This window comes from Alligator mississippiensis, chromosome 5 (assembly GCF_030867095.1).
Source record: "Alligator mississippiensis isolate rAllMis1 chromosome 5, rAllMis1, whole genome shotgun sequence".
Classification (NCBI taxonomy): Eukaryota; Metazoa; Chordata; order Crocodylia; family Alligatoridae; genus Alligator; species Alligator mississippiensis.
Window position 1 is genome coordinate 35,818,645 of NC_081828.1, and position 18,924 is coordinate 35,837,568.

Genomic DNA, 18,924 nt, shown 5'->3' on the forward strand with positions numbered 1-18,924 from the left:
AATTCAAGGATTGCTATTTATGGTGTGATAAACAGGTTCATCACATCTTAATTGTAACATGTGCCAGGGGCTTGAGAATATTTGCCTTTAGACAATATGCAATGGGAGGGATAGAAATGTTTCTCTAAATTGATCGATCAAAACTGAAGCTTGGGGCTAGTTCAACAATGAAAATAAATATATAAAATTTGACATTTGTTTATTATGGTAGAGGAAGTACATAGCTGGGGAGGGAATGGAGAGGATTAAAGGTCATAAGTGATCATTGATTTGCTGGTATAAAATGATGTTAAAGAAGCTATGGCAAAAGAATGAGAAAGAACAGCATTAGGAATGACAGAGGAAATGAGTCTAATGAAGAAATTTCACAATCCATTGACAGGCTTGAATTCTGCCACCTGTCCACTTAATCTTCTTATAATAACATGCATGGTCTTAAAAATGTTTCAGTTGTGTACAACTTGATAATGTTAGCTTAATATAAAACATACTGCTTATACTGGGGCTCTGGCTGCTTTACCATTCCATCCAGGAAGAGCACAGACCATCTGTAGACGTTTCCTCAGCCTGACAAAGGGTGCTTGTGCCCGAAAGCTTGCTAAGATTTTTTTCCGAAATATTGGATTTACCCAATATTTGGTCTGCTTATGTCCTTAGACCAACATGGCTACAACCTGTACCCCTACCTATACTGAAGTACTGTTACCTAAATACTATATAGAGAATCTAGAAGACAAAATCTAGGACAGGTCTGGCATGCCTAAAAGAGCAACCGCAACACGTCATACAAATCAGATGTGAAAAAAGTCTTATTAACAGACTGATACATCTTACTGCCAATCTAGACTAGTTTTTTGTAGTGAATTTGCTAGAGTTTGTCCCATATAACTTTATAAACCTCCCAAAATGGTGATGTGACTTCTACCACTTCCATGAAGAGGCTATTCCTACATTCTAGTATATCTTACTGTCAGGAAAATTTCCTGATATTGATCCTAAATAGCTTGTTTCTTAACTTCAACCCATTGCTCTTAGTTAAATGCCATTTCCAACACTAAATAATTCCTTTCTCTCCTGAGTGAATACTGCCTTCAAGTATTTGTAGATTGTTATGTTTTCTTCCCTTTATTTATATACCCATATATAATCATCATATATAAAATGTATACATAAATCTACATCTTTTAGCTTCTTTAACCCTTTAGTCCTTCCAGTTCCTATCTCTAACATATAGAATAGTCAAGATAATTAGCTTAAAATCAGATTTTTAATTATTTTTCTGAGGGTCAGAGTTTACTAAACTACAAAGAGAGAATTAGGCGGAAATCAACAAAACAGATAAGAAACTATCACAGCAGCTTTTTAGTTTTAAAATTCCTATTTTTTCTGCTGCCTGTGATAAATAGTAGAAGACTTGTTATGCATTTGTCTTGTGCTGAGCAGACTAATTACCATGTAGTGCCACAGCTAATTGCTTGAAAAGGTTCACCAGACCAAAAGTTTAGTATTAGACCAATACTTCTGGTCCACTTCTGGGTTCACCACCAAGCACGCAGGGGGCCCCATCCATGCTCCTGTGGGACGCTCTACCTGCCCCAGCATTGCAGTATTCACGAGCCATGCCTGGTACCTTGAGGTATGTAGAAAAAACATTTAAAGCTGTGTCTATGGCCAAATTGCTGATTTTCCAAATCAGCATCGAATGTTCAGATTCTGATTCGGCCAAATCAAATCAGGGACAGTGATCTAAATCAATGAATTGAATCACTGCCCCCAATTCAGGCTGAATCCAAATCTGAATCGAATACGGCCCGTTTCACACACCCCTACTGGATAGCTTTAGGACAGAGATCGTAACCATAAAGGGCTATCTCTTGTCTAATATCAGGCATATTATTATTGTTTAACAAGTAATAAGATGGTGATAACCACTTCAAAAATACCTATTTTGTCAGTAAGTTAGACTTTTCACTAGTGAGTAGCCACTAGAGGTAAAAGTTTCATATATAACATCAGTTTATTATATTTGTAATTATAGCTTAAATTTTTAAAGCATTTCTTCCTGGCTGTGGATGCAATTTACGTCATTAAAATTTGCATTTATAAAATTATAGACTAAATTTTACACATATAAAATAGTCATTAATATTGGATGCCTGAGCTTTAAACCAGTAGTGCTCAATATTTTGGCCCTTCAGGCCAGATAAATGAGGCAGATTTGGTCTGCAGGCCAGACTGAACCCTGTGCACTGGGACCAGGCACTGTGCTGCTTCCTTACAACTGGATAGAGCTTTGTGCTGCCCTGTGTACTCGATCTAGCCTGATCTACCATACAGGGCTCTCCATGTACCTCATGGAGAGCCCCACTGACTGGGTGATCCAGCGCTGGGGGCTGGATCTCGTCCACAGGCCAAGGGTTGAGCACCCCTACATTAGACAATTAGCTCTTAGTCATTACAGACCTGGACTTAGTTCAAATGATGACTCAAAGGAGAAAAGGTTATTATATTCATTAAAAAATCTTTGACATTGAGTGATTCAATGTCTGTCTAACACCTATTTTTGCTGTCAATCAAATTCCCAACATGGCGCTGGGCAAAAAGTAATTTTTCCCCTTCCTGACCTTTTTGCAGAAGAGATGAAACCCCCAAAACTTTGTGAGCTTAAACCTGGCAAGGAGAATATTTGTATATACTTCTAATGGCAATAAAAGTTATTAGAGAAAGAAGATCAGAGGAGGAGGAGGAAGGCATAACACATTCTCAATGAATATGAAAAAGCTGCTTTCCTTTGCCATTGAGGAAAATTCGTCTACCAGCAACTGCTGACTGATTGCTGTGAAGAATGCTTTATCACCAAGATCCAGACACCCTTTAATAAGGCGATTATTATTCCTGTCATGACCCTCTGGTCATCAAACCACAGTGTCTTTTGACATGAAACAACTATCCAATAAGGAATAATCTAGGAATAAGCCTGTAGCACAATATCTTCTACCTGCTTATACACACAGCAGGAGTAGGAAAATCTCCTTCCTATGAGATAGTCCCCATTTTAACCCTCTTTGGAAAACAGTAGTATTTCTTTAATTCTGGGATGCAGACAACCTGTTTTTCTCATTTTGCACCTTGAAAAGAGCAGCTCTTAATTGAAAAGTAAAAAACTTTCATATGTAGTAATACTGTTTAAATGCTGTACCAGGACCCACTTTCATTCAGTAGTAGTTGTCCATACCACTACATATTTCCATGCTAAATTTGATTAGAAGACATTACCTCTGAGTCATAAGCCAATTTATTAAGTGCTCCTGAATTTTGCATTGTCTACAGAAAGACCAAAGACTGGCCCTACATTCTGATGTTATTCTTGTTACAGAAAAGCTAGCAAATAAGACTTAAAAAATGTACAAAGTCTCATTAAATGGCATGTGTTCAACTAGCCTAGCAGCAGAAACTTTGTTTTAGCTATTGTATGCTGGTATAATACTAAATTCTTTATTACAGAGACATTTTATAACTTAAAATTTCCTAACTTCATCAATGTTCACATTAATATTATCCAGCTATAAAATTCCATAGAGAAAATTAAAGCTTTTATGTATTATTCATTTTTTTTTTTTTACTTTTACAATCAAATTTCTGTTTTAGAAAGGGACAAGATTATGCAATCATGTATGGTAAATTTTGCAGCCAGGAAAAATTAAAGGCCTAGAAACACTGCTACAACTGCAGACATGAAAAGCTCTGCTGATTTACTAGCCAGGCAGGTCTGGGCGGGGGGAAGGGAGGGGGCAGGGAGAAGTTCATATCAACGATATCCTTTCTGTTTAGGCAGAGCACCTAAAATAAGAAATATTTTGAATTGCTATATCCTAACTCACAAACCAACCCCAAGTAACAAATAAAATAATACAAACAAAACTGTACTGAATAAGAATTTAATAGCATTAGAGAATGTTATGCGTGGCAATGGGGAGGGAAGTGGGGGTAAGTGTGCATGGTTAATAGGAAAAGATGTCAAAAAAATGAAGCATAATAATAGTGCAATTTATCCTTGCTAAATGTACTGCAGTGTGCTATAATTAAATATGAAAACCTAAATTTATCTCTATGTTCGGCTGTCATTAACTTAACAGGGAGTGCACATGTTCTAATCTAATGGCTGATTTTTTTCTCCATGTGCAGCATATTAAAATGTATATTAGCCTCAAGGTGCATAAACACAAAATAATAGACCAAAGGTTTTGGCCTGTGGAGAAAAAAAATCCATGCTCAAAGGCCGTCAAGTAGCTGGTGATGCAGGGGAGACACTCACTTAGCCTCATTAAGCCAAAGCTCTCTTTTGCTTGTCTTTTGTTCTGCATGACAGCAGCCTCTTTGTTGTATAATAATTCATTCCAAGTTCGTTCCAAGCTACCGAAACTGGTGAACTGTGGCCATTTTAATGAGAAGTATTGGTGGTATGCATAATCTGGAAGCCACGTGGACTAGGCAATCACAGAGCACTGCAGCCAGCAAAATGAGATACTGTCGAAATCACAAATTTGTCAAGTTGTTTTTGGACAGGGTATTATAATAAGCACTAAAATATGCATCCTATTACTCTGCATCTGCCAGTCAAAGATCACTGTAATGAATGCATGCTGCAGGGTATGACCAGGCCGTTTTCCTAAGTAAAACAAACTGTAGAGTACAAAAAAGAATTATGTATTTTTGGCACTGCCTGACTCCTCTTTTTTTTTTTTTTAATCCTTTTGCATCAGGAGTTGGATTTTCCTGGCATGAAGTCAACTGCCAGCAGTGAATGCACTAAACTCACTCCAGCCAAGGTGTTAACATGAATACACTGTTTTTTAATAGCCACATTTACTGGCTGAGAATACAAAACTTTAAACTCAGAGCTTAAAGCAAATTTAGCATACAATACATATAAAACCCACAAAGATTAAACTATTTTCAATCGACTTTAGTAATTCTAGTTCCTTTGTTTTTATCCATTTCTACAGCAAAAGGTTTAGCATTTTATATAACAACCTTTAGTTTCACTAAAAAGCAGCGCTGTAGATAATCATAACCAACTTCCATAATAGCCTAATGGGGGGGGGGGGAATAATTTTACAGAGGTAGTGTTTTTTCCAAACTGGTTAGGCCTGGGATTGCCCATAATTGCTTCTGGCTTGCACATATTTGTGAAATGCACCAAGGGCAACAAATCTGCTAAGACCTACATGTTCAGAGTTGCCAATTGGCAAAAGACTACTTTAAACTTCTAGGCCTTGGCAACTGCAGCTGATGCTCCACAGTAGTTCCATCAGATTTCTGATCTCCATCTCCATAGAGATTCCTCCCTGTTTCATGGCAGGAGATGGAGGGTATAGACAAGAGTGAGAGGAAAGGAGCCTTTCTCTCAGTTGACTGTAAATGTCACATTTAGACATTTTGGAGCCTGTGTCCAGCCCAGTTAGGCATATTGCCTCTGTCCAGCCCAATAATCTCAAAATTGTGATGTGGAATCCTGACACAAAAGTGAGGTTTTTTGGATCAGTAAATGGCATACATTTATTAAGTTCTACCTAGCAGAGCATGCTGTATTTTAGATGTAAAGACTGGGCGACATAAAAATGTGTCCCAAAGCACACAGTTCAATCTTTTTTCCTCCACTCCTTCATGAAAGAGGTGATCAGACTATGGAAGGAAGGTTCCTTCACTAACATGTACTTTTTTTTTTTTTAATCTAGCCTCTTACCAGCTGGTATCCCCAGACATTGTCAGATAAGAGTGTTACTCCTGCCTCCACTGAACTTCTGGCCCTTATACAACACAGGAAGCCAGAAGCTAATCTATGTGGATTCTTCTTTTGATGGTTAATTTGGAAACTCACTCATAACAAACACTTTGCCTTTATTTGCTCTGAGGTTTTCATATCAGTCTGGCTTTACTTCTGCTCATAGTAGGGTCCCCAAACATTTGTGAAGGAATCCTGATTCTATTTAAGTTAACAGGAATTGTGCCCTTAACTTCAATAACACCAGAATTTTGCATCTATATTATAATATTTCTAAAACAGGGTTAGAGATTAGTATTGTATTTGAAGTATTTTTTTTTTATAAAAAGAAAAAGAAAAAATTTGGACAATATCTATACATGTTGTAGTTGTCACCCCTCGATATTTGATTTGACTGTCGTAAGGCAAAAATTTATCATGCTCATACAAATAGAAAGACAGAGCCCATAGGGTCTAGGCTTTAACTGAGGGACAAGCAGATCTTAACTTTAATGGGAGGTCCAGGCATGCAGAGAACAAAATACATAGTTTTTAAAATTTAAGATGCTGAGAATTTTCCATAATGTTCACATACCAGATGGAGTTTTCAATACCCAGGATCATTATTATCTCTCATCTACTCAGAAGTGGAGACCACCTACTATTGACATGCTTTTATGATAAACTTTGTTCAAATCTTCATTTGAACACAGTTCTAATTGATAAGGAGTCTTCTGAATGAAAATCAGTTTGTTTTGCCTTTTGGATATTTATTAAACAAAATGTTCTTATGTTATTCATTTTGTTATGGATACTTCAATGAAATTCTCACTTCCTGATGCTTTTTGATCAAATGAACTTTGGTTTATGCAAAGTTTCTGAGTGCTGACATAGAGCTGCTAATATGTCCTTGAGTATTTATTATATCTTTCAAAGTCCATACCTACCAGTTTAATACACTGTCTTATTTTTTTTAACTACTTATCGTGTATGCAGGTCACCGTGTTAAGTATGATTTTTATAGTTTATCTTGACATAATGTGAAAGCACTCTAAAGACACATTCTATAACACTTCTGTTACCACAAGCTGACACCAGTGTGTTTCTTGGACATAATTACTTCAGGTCTCTGGAGTAAGATCTGTACACAACTAATGAAAGATTCCTGGAAGAAACAGACAGGATGAGACAGTGACTACTCATACAAGTTTAAATTGCACCCATGGGGAATACTGTACCTTGCCTAGATATCCTGTGAAAATACACTTTTTAGCTCTCCAGTTCCTACACTTTCTTGAAAAACTCAGGAACTTTAGTTTCAAAACACAATTCAGTTAATTTTGGATTATACAGATATGTATTTATAGTCTCACTCTCTCTTATAGCCATAGTAATAACTTTACGTTGTGAGAAAACACTGCTCATCTTATCCATCAGCCTCAGTGGGTCATGGACCTGATCACAATTCAAAATTCACGTGGAGTTAGGTGTGTTTTTAAAAAGGCTTTTCCTTGAGGAATTCAGTGAACAAGCTCTGCAATGTCATCATCATTACTGCCCCTTTCTCTCATCTTAGTGTCTATATTTTCAAGATGAGATTATAGCTACGATGAGTTAACAAGTGTTTTCTTGCATCTAATGGAAAACTGATAGAGGGGTGAGGTGTCAGCACCTCAAAAAAACTCATCCCTTCACTGAAGAAAAGATGTAATAAGTGACCCATCAGAGAAAGAGTGGGGTTAAAAGACCAGAAGTAGAGGTCTGGCTTTGTTCCTCTCTTCCACTTTGGTATGGGAACTATGCCAGCACTTTCTTTGCAGTGGCTCTGGGGAAAGCTGTTTTTACAAGAAAGAAGCTGTGGCTGGATGGCATAGTATCATCTTATAAGAAGTTGTGAATGAAGTGCTTGCTCTTAAGAAAAAGTTAACATTTAGCGAAACTTATCACCCAAGAACCACAGGAAATCATAATGTTCCTAGCACCTACAACAGGAAATAACTGCAGTATATAGATGCTGCTGGCAAATGCTACTCCTTCAATGGTGTTTGCTACAAGAAAGAAGCCTAACAGTGAAGATCCCAAATATTCTTGAAAAGCTCTTCTGAAATATATAAGTTGATTTAAGGAGGATAATCTTGGGTCTGTAGCAAGCCTTCAGATGGCTGGAAATATGGGCTGGGATAATAAAAAGCCAAGACAGAAATGAAGATTTAAAACTTCCTTCTAATGCTATGAAGCTTATAACCTTTTTAGAACAATAAATCAGAATTGGGTTTATTAAGATAAGAAGCATAAATTGAGGTAAACAATGAGAATTCTTTTTTCTGAACCAAAAAGCAGATACAAGTTTGCCTTAAAAACAGCTTCAAGGTACACTTTATTAAAATGTTTACTTCTATTTATCACAGTATTTTCGGTATTCTTTGGAATGTAGAAATAATGTAACAAATGTAGCTTCTGGGAGTGAGAAACATACAGTTTTTAACAGTGTCCCCAGGGGCTGCATCTCAAAGCAGCTTCAATTCAGTATCAAGAACATCTTTTAAAGAAGATATTGGCCTTGTTCTTTAAATCAGGTAATCTAGCACTAAAAGAATCTACCAGTAAGACGGTCTGTTTAAGTGAGCCCGAACCCAATGCAGGAAACGAAATGATAAACAGCAGTAATGATTACATATAAGGATGATAACATCTTTAAAAGTACTTTGTTACAGTGCACTAAAGTGAACCTACCTAGCCAAGAACCGGCTAGCACCTGCACAAAAGAAAGAAAAATTCTGCCGCTCGTAAAATGTATCCTAACTAAAACATTCACCACCTGTCCTGGTTTATACAGCATCTGGTACACATCCTAAAGTCAACTGAAACTTGGTTTGTTGCAAATGATACCTGTTTCTAAGTCATCTCTTGATAGTCTCCACCTCACATACTTGAGGGCAGAGACCCTGCTCTCATTGAAATCAGCAGAATTGGTTTTTACTACCTACATGGAGAAGAATCAGATTTTTACATTTTTAAACATATTATATTATCAATCTGACACACTGACATTGATTATTTTGGATACTGAGGCCATGTTTCCTGTTTAGCTTTCTTATAGAGTTCTGAACAGAATGTAGGATTTTGGCTATCCACATTTTACTAACATGGTATCTGTCCATAGCTTTGTACTTAGAATGTACTGGACATATCTTTTAGTCACCATCTGTTTCTCAGGTACAGTTCATATATAGATGCAGTGAAGGATTTGTTTCAGAGGCAGAATCTGGTGAACATGCTGTATCTTAATACAAAACATGTTAACTAGGAAGCTCCCTGGATTTGAATATATATGAAACTATAGTGGTTAGAGAATTTTGCTAGGTGTAGTATGTGAAATCCAATATTGATAATAATTTATGAAGGTAAGAACACCAATTCCTATAATACTACAAACTTAGTTTATGATAACATAATTAGTTACACTAATAACACTGCTTAGGCTCAGTCTTGCTAATTATGATTTTATAAATATTAATGATATCAGCCTTTATGTTTGATTGCCTCTAGTAGAGTAATTTATCATAGTATTTCCCTTATACCCATGCTGCATTATTTTTCTTCCTTTTCTCCTTATTTGTTCATTACTGGATGTACAGTCACCCTGAACTTCAGGCTGAAATATACAATTATCTTTTCAATGGTTCAGCCTGGATAAACTTTACATTTTGTCATCTGGTAGCAGTGATCCAATGATATAATTCTGTATTAAGGGCAATCAAATACAAAATCAGTTATATCCTGCATCTCTTGTTCCTTTTAAATGTCTAACAGAGCCAGCCAAACTAGATTACACAGGGCTTTGTTTTTCATTCCTTTTTCATGTGACCCATTTCAAGTTAAGATTCCTTTGAATTATTAAATGCTTCCTTAAAGCATCTTTTCATACTACCTTTTTAAAGTTAATTATTGATGTAGTGACAAGCTGAAAAGACTAAGAATTGTAATTTTTTTCCTCATTCAGGGGGACATGAGAAATGTCTTCTGACAATGGCTGTCTATTTAGTATAATACAGAGGTAATACAAAGAATACTGAATGTTGTTTTACAGAAGAATAGTTAAAAATCGCTGTATTATACAAAATGTAAATGCAGTGTATATTTCTCTGAAAATAGGTGATAGAGAAAGAAAGTTAAGACAAAACCTTTTAGTCCAAAGTTTAATCAGATAAAGTATATAACTGAAAAGTACGCTGGTTAGATTTTTTTTTTTTTTAATGCACAGTGTTACTCAGAGCTTTAGGAACAGGATTGTCTTTTCAATAGAAAGGTAATGTTATAATTTTCTGAGCTCCACAGAGAACAAAAAAAATCTCTTATCTCCTGCTGAAAAGAACTCCAGTCATCAGCAATGATAAGCAGAGATTTGGAGGCATTTGACACTCCAAATCCTATTCTTTTGTAATTCTTTACTTTTTACAACACTTTCAACAGTGTTATATTAGATTTTTAGAAGGATAATCAATAGGCATGATGTAGAACTGAAACCACTCTTCAAAGTGATCCCCTCTAGTAACCAGAAACAAAGGAACGCTCTCTCTGCTGTGCAGGGATTCTGCTTGGTGCAGTAGGAAGGAGGGTGCTGCTTGAGAGCCAGTTATACCTCCCTGGTTCTGAGCACAGATCTGCAGATGCTGTGGTGCAGGGAAGAGCAGCCTTTGGGCTGGCCAAACCCATCTCCTTCCCAAGTATAGCAAAGTGCCTTGGGAGTACTGTGGCAACTGGGGGCTACTATAGCAGAAAGAAAGGATGGAAACACAGGTAGAACAACAGCACAGGAGACAGACAAACAAGGTGACCAAGATTCAAGTCCCTGCTCTGCCATAGGAACAAAGGACTAGAAAGACCTTCCCAGGACATCATCTCCAGATCTCTGTTATTCACAAGCAATCGTTTTCCCAAAAGTGTCCCCAAGATTGTTTACTCACATGCCACAAAGGGCTTGTCCATACTGCTACAAAGGCTGGTCCTAGGGAAGAAGGGGATGACCATGCCCCACTCATGCCCTACCCATCCAAGTCCACTGATGCACTCCAGGCCTAGAAGTTTACCAGTGAGGCTGCTTCAGGCTCACCCCAATGACTGCTCTCAGCTTTGCAGGAGATGTCCTCAACAGGGCATGCTGCTGTTGTGAGATAAATTTAACACAAAATGCCCTACAACATTTCCTTAAGAGTGCCATTGGCCAAGAACAGGAGAGATGAGGGCACAGGCCAATACCCTGCAATAGCAGGAAATTAGAATGGTTAAAAGAGGGCTGTCCAACTGGTGGCCTGATGCACATGGATCATGAGAGCTTAAATTGCAGCCCATGGGGCTTTCTGTTGGGACTCTGGAAACCAGGGGGTGAACACTTACCCCTGGATACTTACTGCTCAACACCATAGCTCACCTCTGAATTTGAGGTCTCCAGTTGTCACTGGTGACTAACAGGAAAAGAGGGAGCAAGCAACATATACAACTGCCACTAGAGGTGGGGCTGTCCAGCCAATAAGAAGGCCTGTAGTCCAGATCTACCCCACAGGGTCAAATAAGTTGGGCAGCTCTGGGTTAAAATATGCTCATATGTTTTAGGAAGGGGACCATGACTTATATTAAACTAAACTTTCCCTCCTTTTGATAGGCTCTTATCTATGCCCTGCCACTTATTTGCAAGGTACTTCATAAAATTTTCAGGATAGATCCTTGTCTGTTCATTTTGTTTCCAGTGGAAATAATTTCGGTGTACAAAACCAATGTGAGATATATCAGTATAAACAAGTCATTAATTCAGAACCAGTATTAAGAATGCAAACTGTACCTATTTCAAATACGTTTCATTTGTACGTTGTATATTTAAAACATAAGCCATGCACCTGTCAACAAAGTGCTGACATCATATAGATGGTCATCTGGATGATGCCAGGTCATTACCAATAGTATTTTTCAAGCTGCCTGCTGATATTTAGTAATGTCTAGAAGACATACTGACTACCCATGGTAAGATACAACCAAAAGCTAATTTCATTAAATAGGAAGTATATTGTAACAGCATACCTTTCCCATCAGATCAGCAATTTGGGGTACTGGTTTTCCTTTCTGGTGGCACATGGTTGTAGGGCTCTGTCCATCCCAATCTTCAAGTTCCTCAATACTTTTCAGATAAAGTAGGGCTCTCAATCCTGTGCAGTAGTCTTCAATTACAGTGAAATCTTGATTCTGAATTGCACTGCACACCTACAATACATACAACCAGCAATCAGCAATACATATCCTACAGTGCATGTGAACTTAACAACTACTGCCAGTATTTCCTGATGTTCAGATCTAGTTACTTGGTTCCTGGGAGACTGTGGTCTGCCAGTCCACATTAGGAACATGGAATCTCATTCCAAATCAGTTAGATCCACTCAAATAAATAGCAGATGACCTTAAAACAAAGATCTCAGGCTAACCAGGAACAGAACACTTTGCAGTATGTGAGGACATTTATGTGTACTGTACTGCAGCTCTCAGGACTCTTTTTTGATATTATCTGTTTTGCTATGATGCCTGCATGCAGTGTGCCTCATTGCATTAGGCACTGTCCAAACAGGTAACAATGAGATGACCTCTGCCTCGAAGAGCCTGCGGCCTAAACATAACATGAGAGGAAGCAGATACAGAAGAAGGAGATCCTTACCATCAGCACCAATTCTTTTTTGTTTTTTTTAAATGACCAGATTGTAGCTGTCAAGCCGCTTTAAGGCTCTAGGGCTGCATACAGATGAATGCAGAGATTTGGTTCCCCAGGGCCAATTATTAGAGTCGCACCTTGCACCGCAGCTACTTGTCCCTGAGGAAGGCCTGTGCCACGTGCCCTTTGGTGCATGGCAAGTTACCCCAGGGGTGGTAGGGAAGCACTGGGCTGGTCCCAGCAGCTTTCCCTGGGGTCCTCCCAGGGTTGCAGCAGCAGCAATCCTGCTGGACGGAGCCTGGCTGGCAGCCACAGTACAGCTCTGGGCTACCTGGTTCCACTTTTCAGTAGCGTGAGCTGCCCATGAGTGCACTGGTCCATTTTTGTTTTCGGCGGGTTTTTTGACCCCTGGATACCCCACAGAAAAAACAAACAAACATGCAAGCATGGCCAGTGTGCCCTTGCAGCATGGAGAACACCTTACTGTGTGGTACGTGGCACTTCAGATGCGTTTGCAGTGCCACATACTGCATGGCCACATTCATTTGGATGTGCCCCTAGAGGCCAAAAAAGCCACCTCAAATTGGGTGATGACATATGTCCACCTCCTACCCCCACCCCCCAACTGTTCTCTGGACAATCTTCCAGGGCTCAGGGTCCAAGCCCTGACACACTCACCAGTGACCTAGCTGTCTGATGGGCACCACTATTAACGGGATTAGTGGGTACTGCAAGGGTAACTCAATCTCATCTATGAAACATTTACCCCAAACAGCAAATATGGCAATAAGTATTATCTGGTGTCAACAACAGTGATCTATGCTGAGCATTAAAATAATCTGGGAAAATCCCAGTTGTGTTTCATCAAACTAAACAGCCCTTAAAAAGTGGTCCTAAAAGAGTTTTTCTCCTGAAAGAATGCACCCTGCTCTGCCCTATGGTCCCGACTATTTGACAGTGACAAGGGATAGAAAAGTGAGTGTCTAATAATTAGTTTCCTTTTATTTGCCTTCTGCTTTGGACCTATAGGGCATGTCCAGATGAACGTGCATGTGCCTCTTGCAGCATCCCAAACCAGTTTGAGATGCTCAAAGAGGCACACTGCAAAAGAAAAAATGTTCCTCGCACTGCATATTTGTGGCATGGACCCAAAATTTGATACCTGGATATCCAGGTATCAAAAAAATACCCCGGGGGGAAAAACCATCGCAGGGCATGGTTCCATACCATGCTCTGAGGTAACTGGGAAGCCGGTCCTCCAGAGAGATGCTCTGGTTTCTGGCCAGAGCGTCTCTACGTGCTTCTGCTGCCCCAGCATGCAGGGTACGTACCCCTAGCATGCTGGAGCAAGCAGAAGCTCAGCAAGGATCAGGACCCAGCTGCTGTCGGGGGTTAGTAGGGACTGTGGGGGGAGGGAGGATTGTGAGTGTGGTGGAGGGATGTGCTTGTTGGGGAGGGCTGTGCTTGTGTGGGGAGACTAAAGGAGGGCTGTGTGTGGATGGGAGGGGCTCGGGGGGCGTGGGTACCCAGCTCCCTGGTCAAAGGGCCGGCGCTAGGAGATAAGGGTCTCCCAGTGCCAACCCTGCAGTTGTGTAGCTGGTGCTGGGAGATAAGGATCTTGCAGCCCCCTGCTCCCAGATTGCAATCTCGGAGTGGGAGGCTTGGAGCTCCCCACTGCTGGAGCAGGGGGACACATTCTCCACCTGGGCTCCTGTAGCAGAGCCCACCCCAGCAGCAGGCAGCTTCCAGGGGCAGGGAGCAATCTATCACACCCTGGTGGATGGCTGACTGGGAGCAGATTTTCTCTCAGCCAGGCATCTACACAAGCACTACTGCACCATTACTAATCGAGAGTAAATTTGCTACTTGTGTTTGTAGGTAGCAAATTTACTCATGATTAGTGAGATTTACTGCAGAGTAAGCATGTGCATGTGTAGACACACATGCTTACTGCATGGTAAATTACACTACTGCACAGTTAATTGTCTGTGTAGATGTGCTCAGGAGGTATAAATGTCAGCTGAAATTTATGCAGAAGGAGAAAGAGGTACTATTGGATAGACACTAAGCTATATCATTTTCAATGACCAATATAGTTTTCATTAGTATGTGGACAGCAAAAAGCAGTAGCATTCCTACCTAAAACAAATGCATGTACTTTAATATAAGAAACAATACAATATTCTGGTTATCCATTTAAAAAAATACAGAAATAAGCACAAGCATCTAAAATTCAACTATCGGGTTCACTAGATCATAATTGATATAATTCGTTTTTAAAAAACGAGATCTAGCTAAAAATATCAAGATTTTGCTCGTGGTCACACAGTTTAGATGAAAGGTACATTTTACACTGTAAAATACTGTACGCTACAGCTTTGCAGGAAAAAGAAATAAGGAATAACTAAAATATGCACAAGAACATTTCCTATGAAGCCCATTTACATTACACAAAATCTGTTTCTCTGGAGAAACAGTGTGAGCATTAATTAGGTCTGTTATGCTTTCCACAGACTTAGAGACTTTTTCAGAGCAATTATAGAGAACATCATAATAATTTCCTCTACAGGTTATTTAACTGTAAAACTCAACCAATGCTTTATTTAAACCTCTTTGTTCATTAAGGGATTCTATTTTTTTAGTGTGTGTGTAACACTTTTATTAGCTATTCTTAAAAAATATTAAAACGGTAAGAAAACACAGTTAAAAGCCATGTCATGTCACTTAAAACAGGTTCAGATTCTGTTGTCGGAATCCTGAAATATTTTGACAAGATGTATACACATGAGATATGCTGGAGGATGCATGTAATAACCTTATAAATAAATACGCTTTTATCATTTTGCATATTACAGTGCTGTGTTCTGAACTAAACTAATATAAAATTGTATAAGGGATGCTATCATACTAAGAATCCCAAGGGGCAAATTCCAGGGGCGCATTCCTCCTCTTGTCATTAGTGGGAACCACTGGAGCACCTGAAGGCACAATAGGGCCTTTACAAGAAATTAAGTCACTCTATGAAAGAAAAATGCCATCAGAAATAGCAAAACTTAGGACCAGACTTAGCAAAGAATTTAAATATGTGCTTGATTCTCGAGTGTTTAAGCACCCTGCTGAATCAAGTCTTTGGGAACAGTGGGCCCAATTTTGCACATAATTACTGACAAGTGTAGCACTACTGACTTCCTTGTTGGTAGAAGTAAGTGCTTGTGTTTTTGGGCCTTTCTTGGAATAAAAAGAGGTTTTTATTGAAGATCAAACACCCACACATGGCAAACATAACTCATTCTACAGTGTTTTTGGCTGGTCCTAAAGTATTATAAGAACAAAATTCTCTTAGGATAATGATGCTCAACCTTTTGGCCCTGCAGGATAGTTGAGTGACAAGGAATCAGTCTGTGGGCTGGATTAGATCCCACACACCTTTGGCTGATCCTCATGTGCTATGATTGGGCCCTGTGTTGCTCTACACACCCGATCTTACATGAAGGGCCATGGCCAATGAGGCTCCCCGTGGACTCATGAAGAGCCCCATTGGCCAAATGACATGGCACCAGCGTCTGGATCTGGCCTGTGGGCTGTGGGGTGGAGAACCCCTGTCTTAGGACACACCTTTTATATGGCCATATTTTTATTTCTATGTTACAACACCATCTATAAAGCAGTACTCTTATCTTGCAAAATGCTTCTTGTCTTCTATATGGGGCTAAACAATGTTTCTCACAGATTTCATTGGAAGCAGAAGTTTATTTAGCTCCTTGCAGATCTGAGTCACAAATAAAATACCAAAATGCCAGCTTATCTGATGGTATTTTATTTGACTAGAGAGAGGGGAAGAAGACTAAGGTACAAGAATATCATAGATGGGAAAATGCAGATCTTCTGTTTACTATCACCTCCTGTTTAATACCATATATGCATCATAAATGTCTTTCCATATGCAGAGACATAAAAAAGAACATCACTTACAGTTCAATGACTGTTGCCATTGGCTGGTAGGGTGGCTAGCAGCGTAGCAAGAAATCAAAAATGAAAAAAATCTGTTCTGTATTCCATTCTCTTCCACAAAGCCATTATTAACCACAATTATGGATTTGCACTTTACTAAATATCCCAAAGCAAACCTCTAAACAAGAGCATAGTTGCACTGTTACATAATCTAACAGGGTCTATTATACCAATACATGCCTGCATTAACCTTTAACATTAAAACCGGTATGTGCTTCCACCAGGAACATTTAATTAAAATGTAAGCTTATATGTTAGTAAAATGGGGTATAATCTGTTTTCTCTATGAACAATCTACAATACACATATAAAGCTCCACAATGCCCCAGGATTTGGGGATTCATCTCTAACTTTATGGCCAGGCTTTTAATCCCAAATTAATCTATCTGGACAACAAAACATCCCTAATTAACAGAAATATACATTTTCTCCTGATTAAAAGGTAACCACATTAAGATTGGTCACCTCATTTTTCTGCCCAGACCAAGACCATCGGCCCTTTTTTTACTGGTAGACTATGCAGCTGCTTAGGCAACACAAGCAATGTTCCTTTCAGGGACTCAACCGTTTCCTTTGTGCAACAGGAGTCCCCATTTGCTCTCCTCCTCCTACCAGTATCAGTGCTCTTGTTCTACTCTTGTATGCCCCCCTTACATTATAAAGGAGGCAGGCAGACTGACACCCCAACATGGAAATTAAGCTCTGTCCAGACAAGCATGGCTATGCAGTATGTAGCACAACAGACACGTCTGCAGTATCACATACCACGCATTCATCTGTTCTCCATGCTGCAAGGGAGTAAAGGGGGGCCCTTGACCCCTGGATATCCAAGGGTCAAAAAACCCATGCAGGGGGGATAGCGCATGAATAGGCAGTGCCTGTCTGGCCAGAACCATACTCCAGCTGCTGGTCAGGCTCTGTGCAGCAAGATTGTCCCTGCTGCAGCCCCAGGAGGCCCCCAGGACCTCAGGTAAGTCTGCTGGGACCAGGCCAGTGCTGGCCCCAGGCTCTACTACCCCACCTGGGGTAACCTGCCACATGCCAGAGGGCATGTGTCACAGGTGTTCCCCGGGGACAACTAGTGGTGGCACAAGATGTCCTGCTACTATTTTCCCTGGGGAACCAAACATCTACGCTCAGGTGGATGCAGTCTATGAGAGCATGCTAGAATCGTATGAAGATACACACACCTCTGAGTACTCAGTGGGCACATATAATGAGAAGCTGACCGTGCAATTGCCAAATAATATTGCACAGTAGCACATCTCAGGATGGACTGTGTTAATATGGTACTGCATGGTATTATTAGGCTACTGTGCAGTAGCGTTACTTAAAAGATGTTTGGCAGTGCTACTGTGCAGTAACTCCAGTTACTTGCTTATACAAGTACTAAATAAATGGGCAGTAACTATTGCGCAGTAACATCTCATGTAGTCATGCCCAGTACTACCTATAAATACTTTCCTAAGTAAATGATCCTGAGATGAAGAATGCATAGCTGCTATTAAATGAAATGCACTTCCATATATTTCAAAGAAAAATAAGCATATGAAATACATCACTGGATAAAGCTATAAGTAACATTGCCCTGTGAATTTGCAAGAATGAAAGCAACTTGCATTCCTAATTATGTATAGTACAAAATATAATCTAATATATGGATAAACAGGTAGGAATCTTCAATATAGCGTTGGCAAAGGGACCTCGAAACATTACAGTCCTCAGCAGTTGAGCTAGAATAAATTTGTCAGCAGAGTCCTTTTTATAGCTTCATACATGTTTGTTTTTAATAACTCATGTCTATTTATAATCTTTTCATTCACATTTCATATTTAAAAAAATGCTATGAATATCAATGGCATGTATTACTATATCAATAATAATACAACTTTTCAAATAGCCTGCTGGGCTTTTATAATTATTATAAACCACAGTAGGGCCAGTTCCTGAACTCTTTACTATGGCAAATCTCCCACTGGGTTCAGTTATGAGTTTTGTCTGAGCAGAACTTCAGGAATTTGTGAAACGTTACTGCTTTTGAGAGCATTGGTAGACATCCTGACACAGCACTGTCTCCTGATTTGTTATGGTCTGTGCATAAAAAGCTGTAAGGGCCTGCCTAGAGACATAGATCAAAGGGGACCTGAATAGGACCACTAAGCTTCCATATTGTCAGATACCCAGACACCAACTCCCCAGCAGTTCACAAGCTGACCCATTCCACTTCGAAGACACGCAATGCCTGTGATCACCATCTTGGAAGATGTGGAAGAAAAGGGGATTATTTAGAAATGCATTTTTGCAGATTTGGATGGGCAAATGTACATTTCTTGCCTGTCCCTAACTTGTTCACTTTTTTCCTTGCCTTTTCCACCACCATAGACTCTAAATCATAAGAAGTAGCCTCAGCAAGGTCAAGAGAAGAAGCTAATGTGATATCAGCAACAGTGTACTC

At 39.4% G+C, this 18,924-nt stretch overlaps 1 protein-coding gene across 4 annotated transcripts in view; it reads right to left on the minus strand.

Moving 5' to 3' along the window:
* The window catches only part of DPYD (dihydropyrimidine dehydrogenase), a 701,931-nt gene that overhangs the window by 68,746 nt on the left and 614,261 nt on the right, over positions 1-18,924 (minus strand). For all 4 annotated transcript variants that reach the window (XM_019479122.2, XM_006265262.4, XM_014599709.3 and 1 more), the window contains one exon: positions 11,840-12,019. In XM_019479122.2, the coding sequence (XP_019334667.1) occupies positions 11,840-12,019 (180 nt within the window). The remainder of the gene's footprint in view (positions 1-11,839; positions 12,020-18,924) is intronic.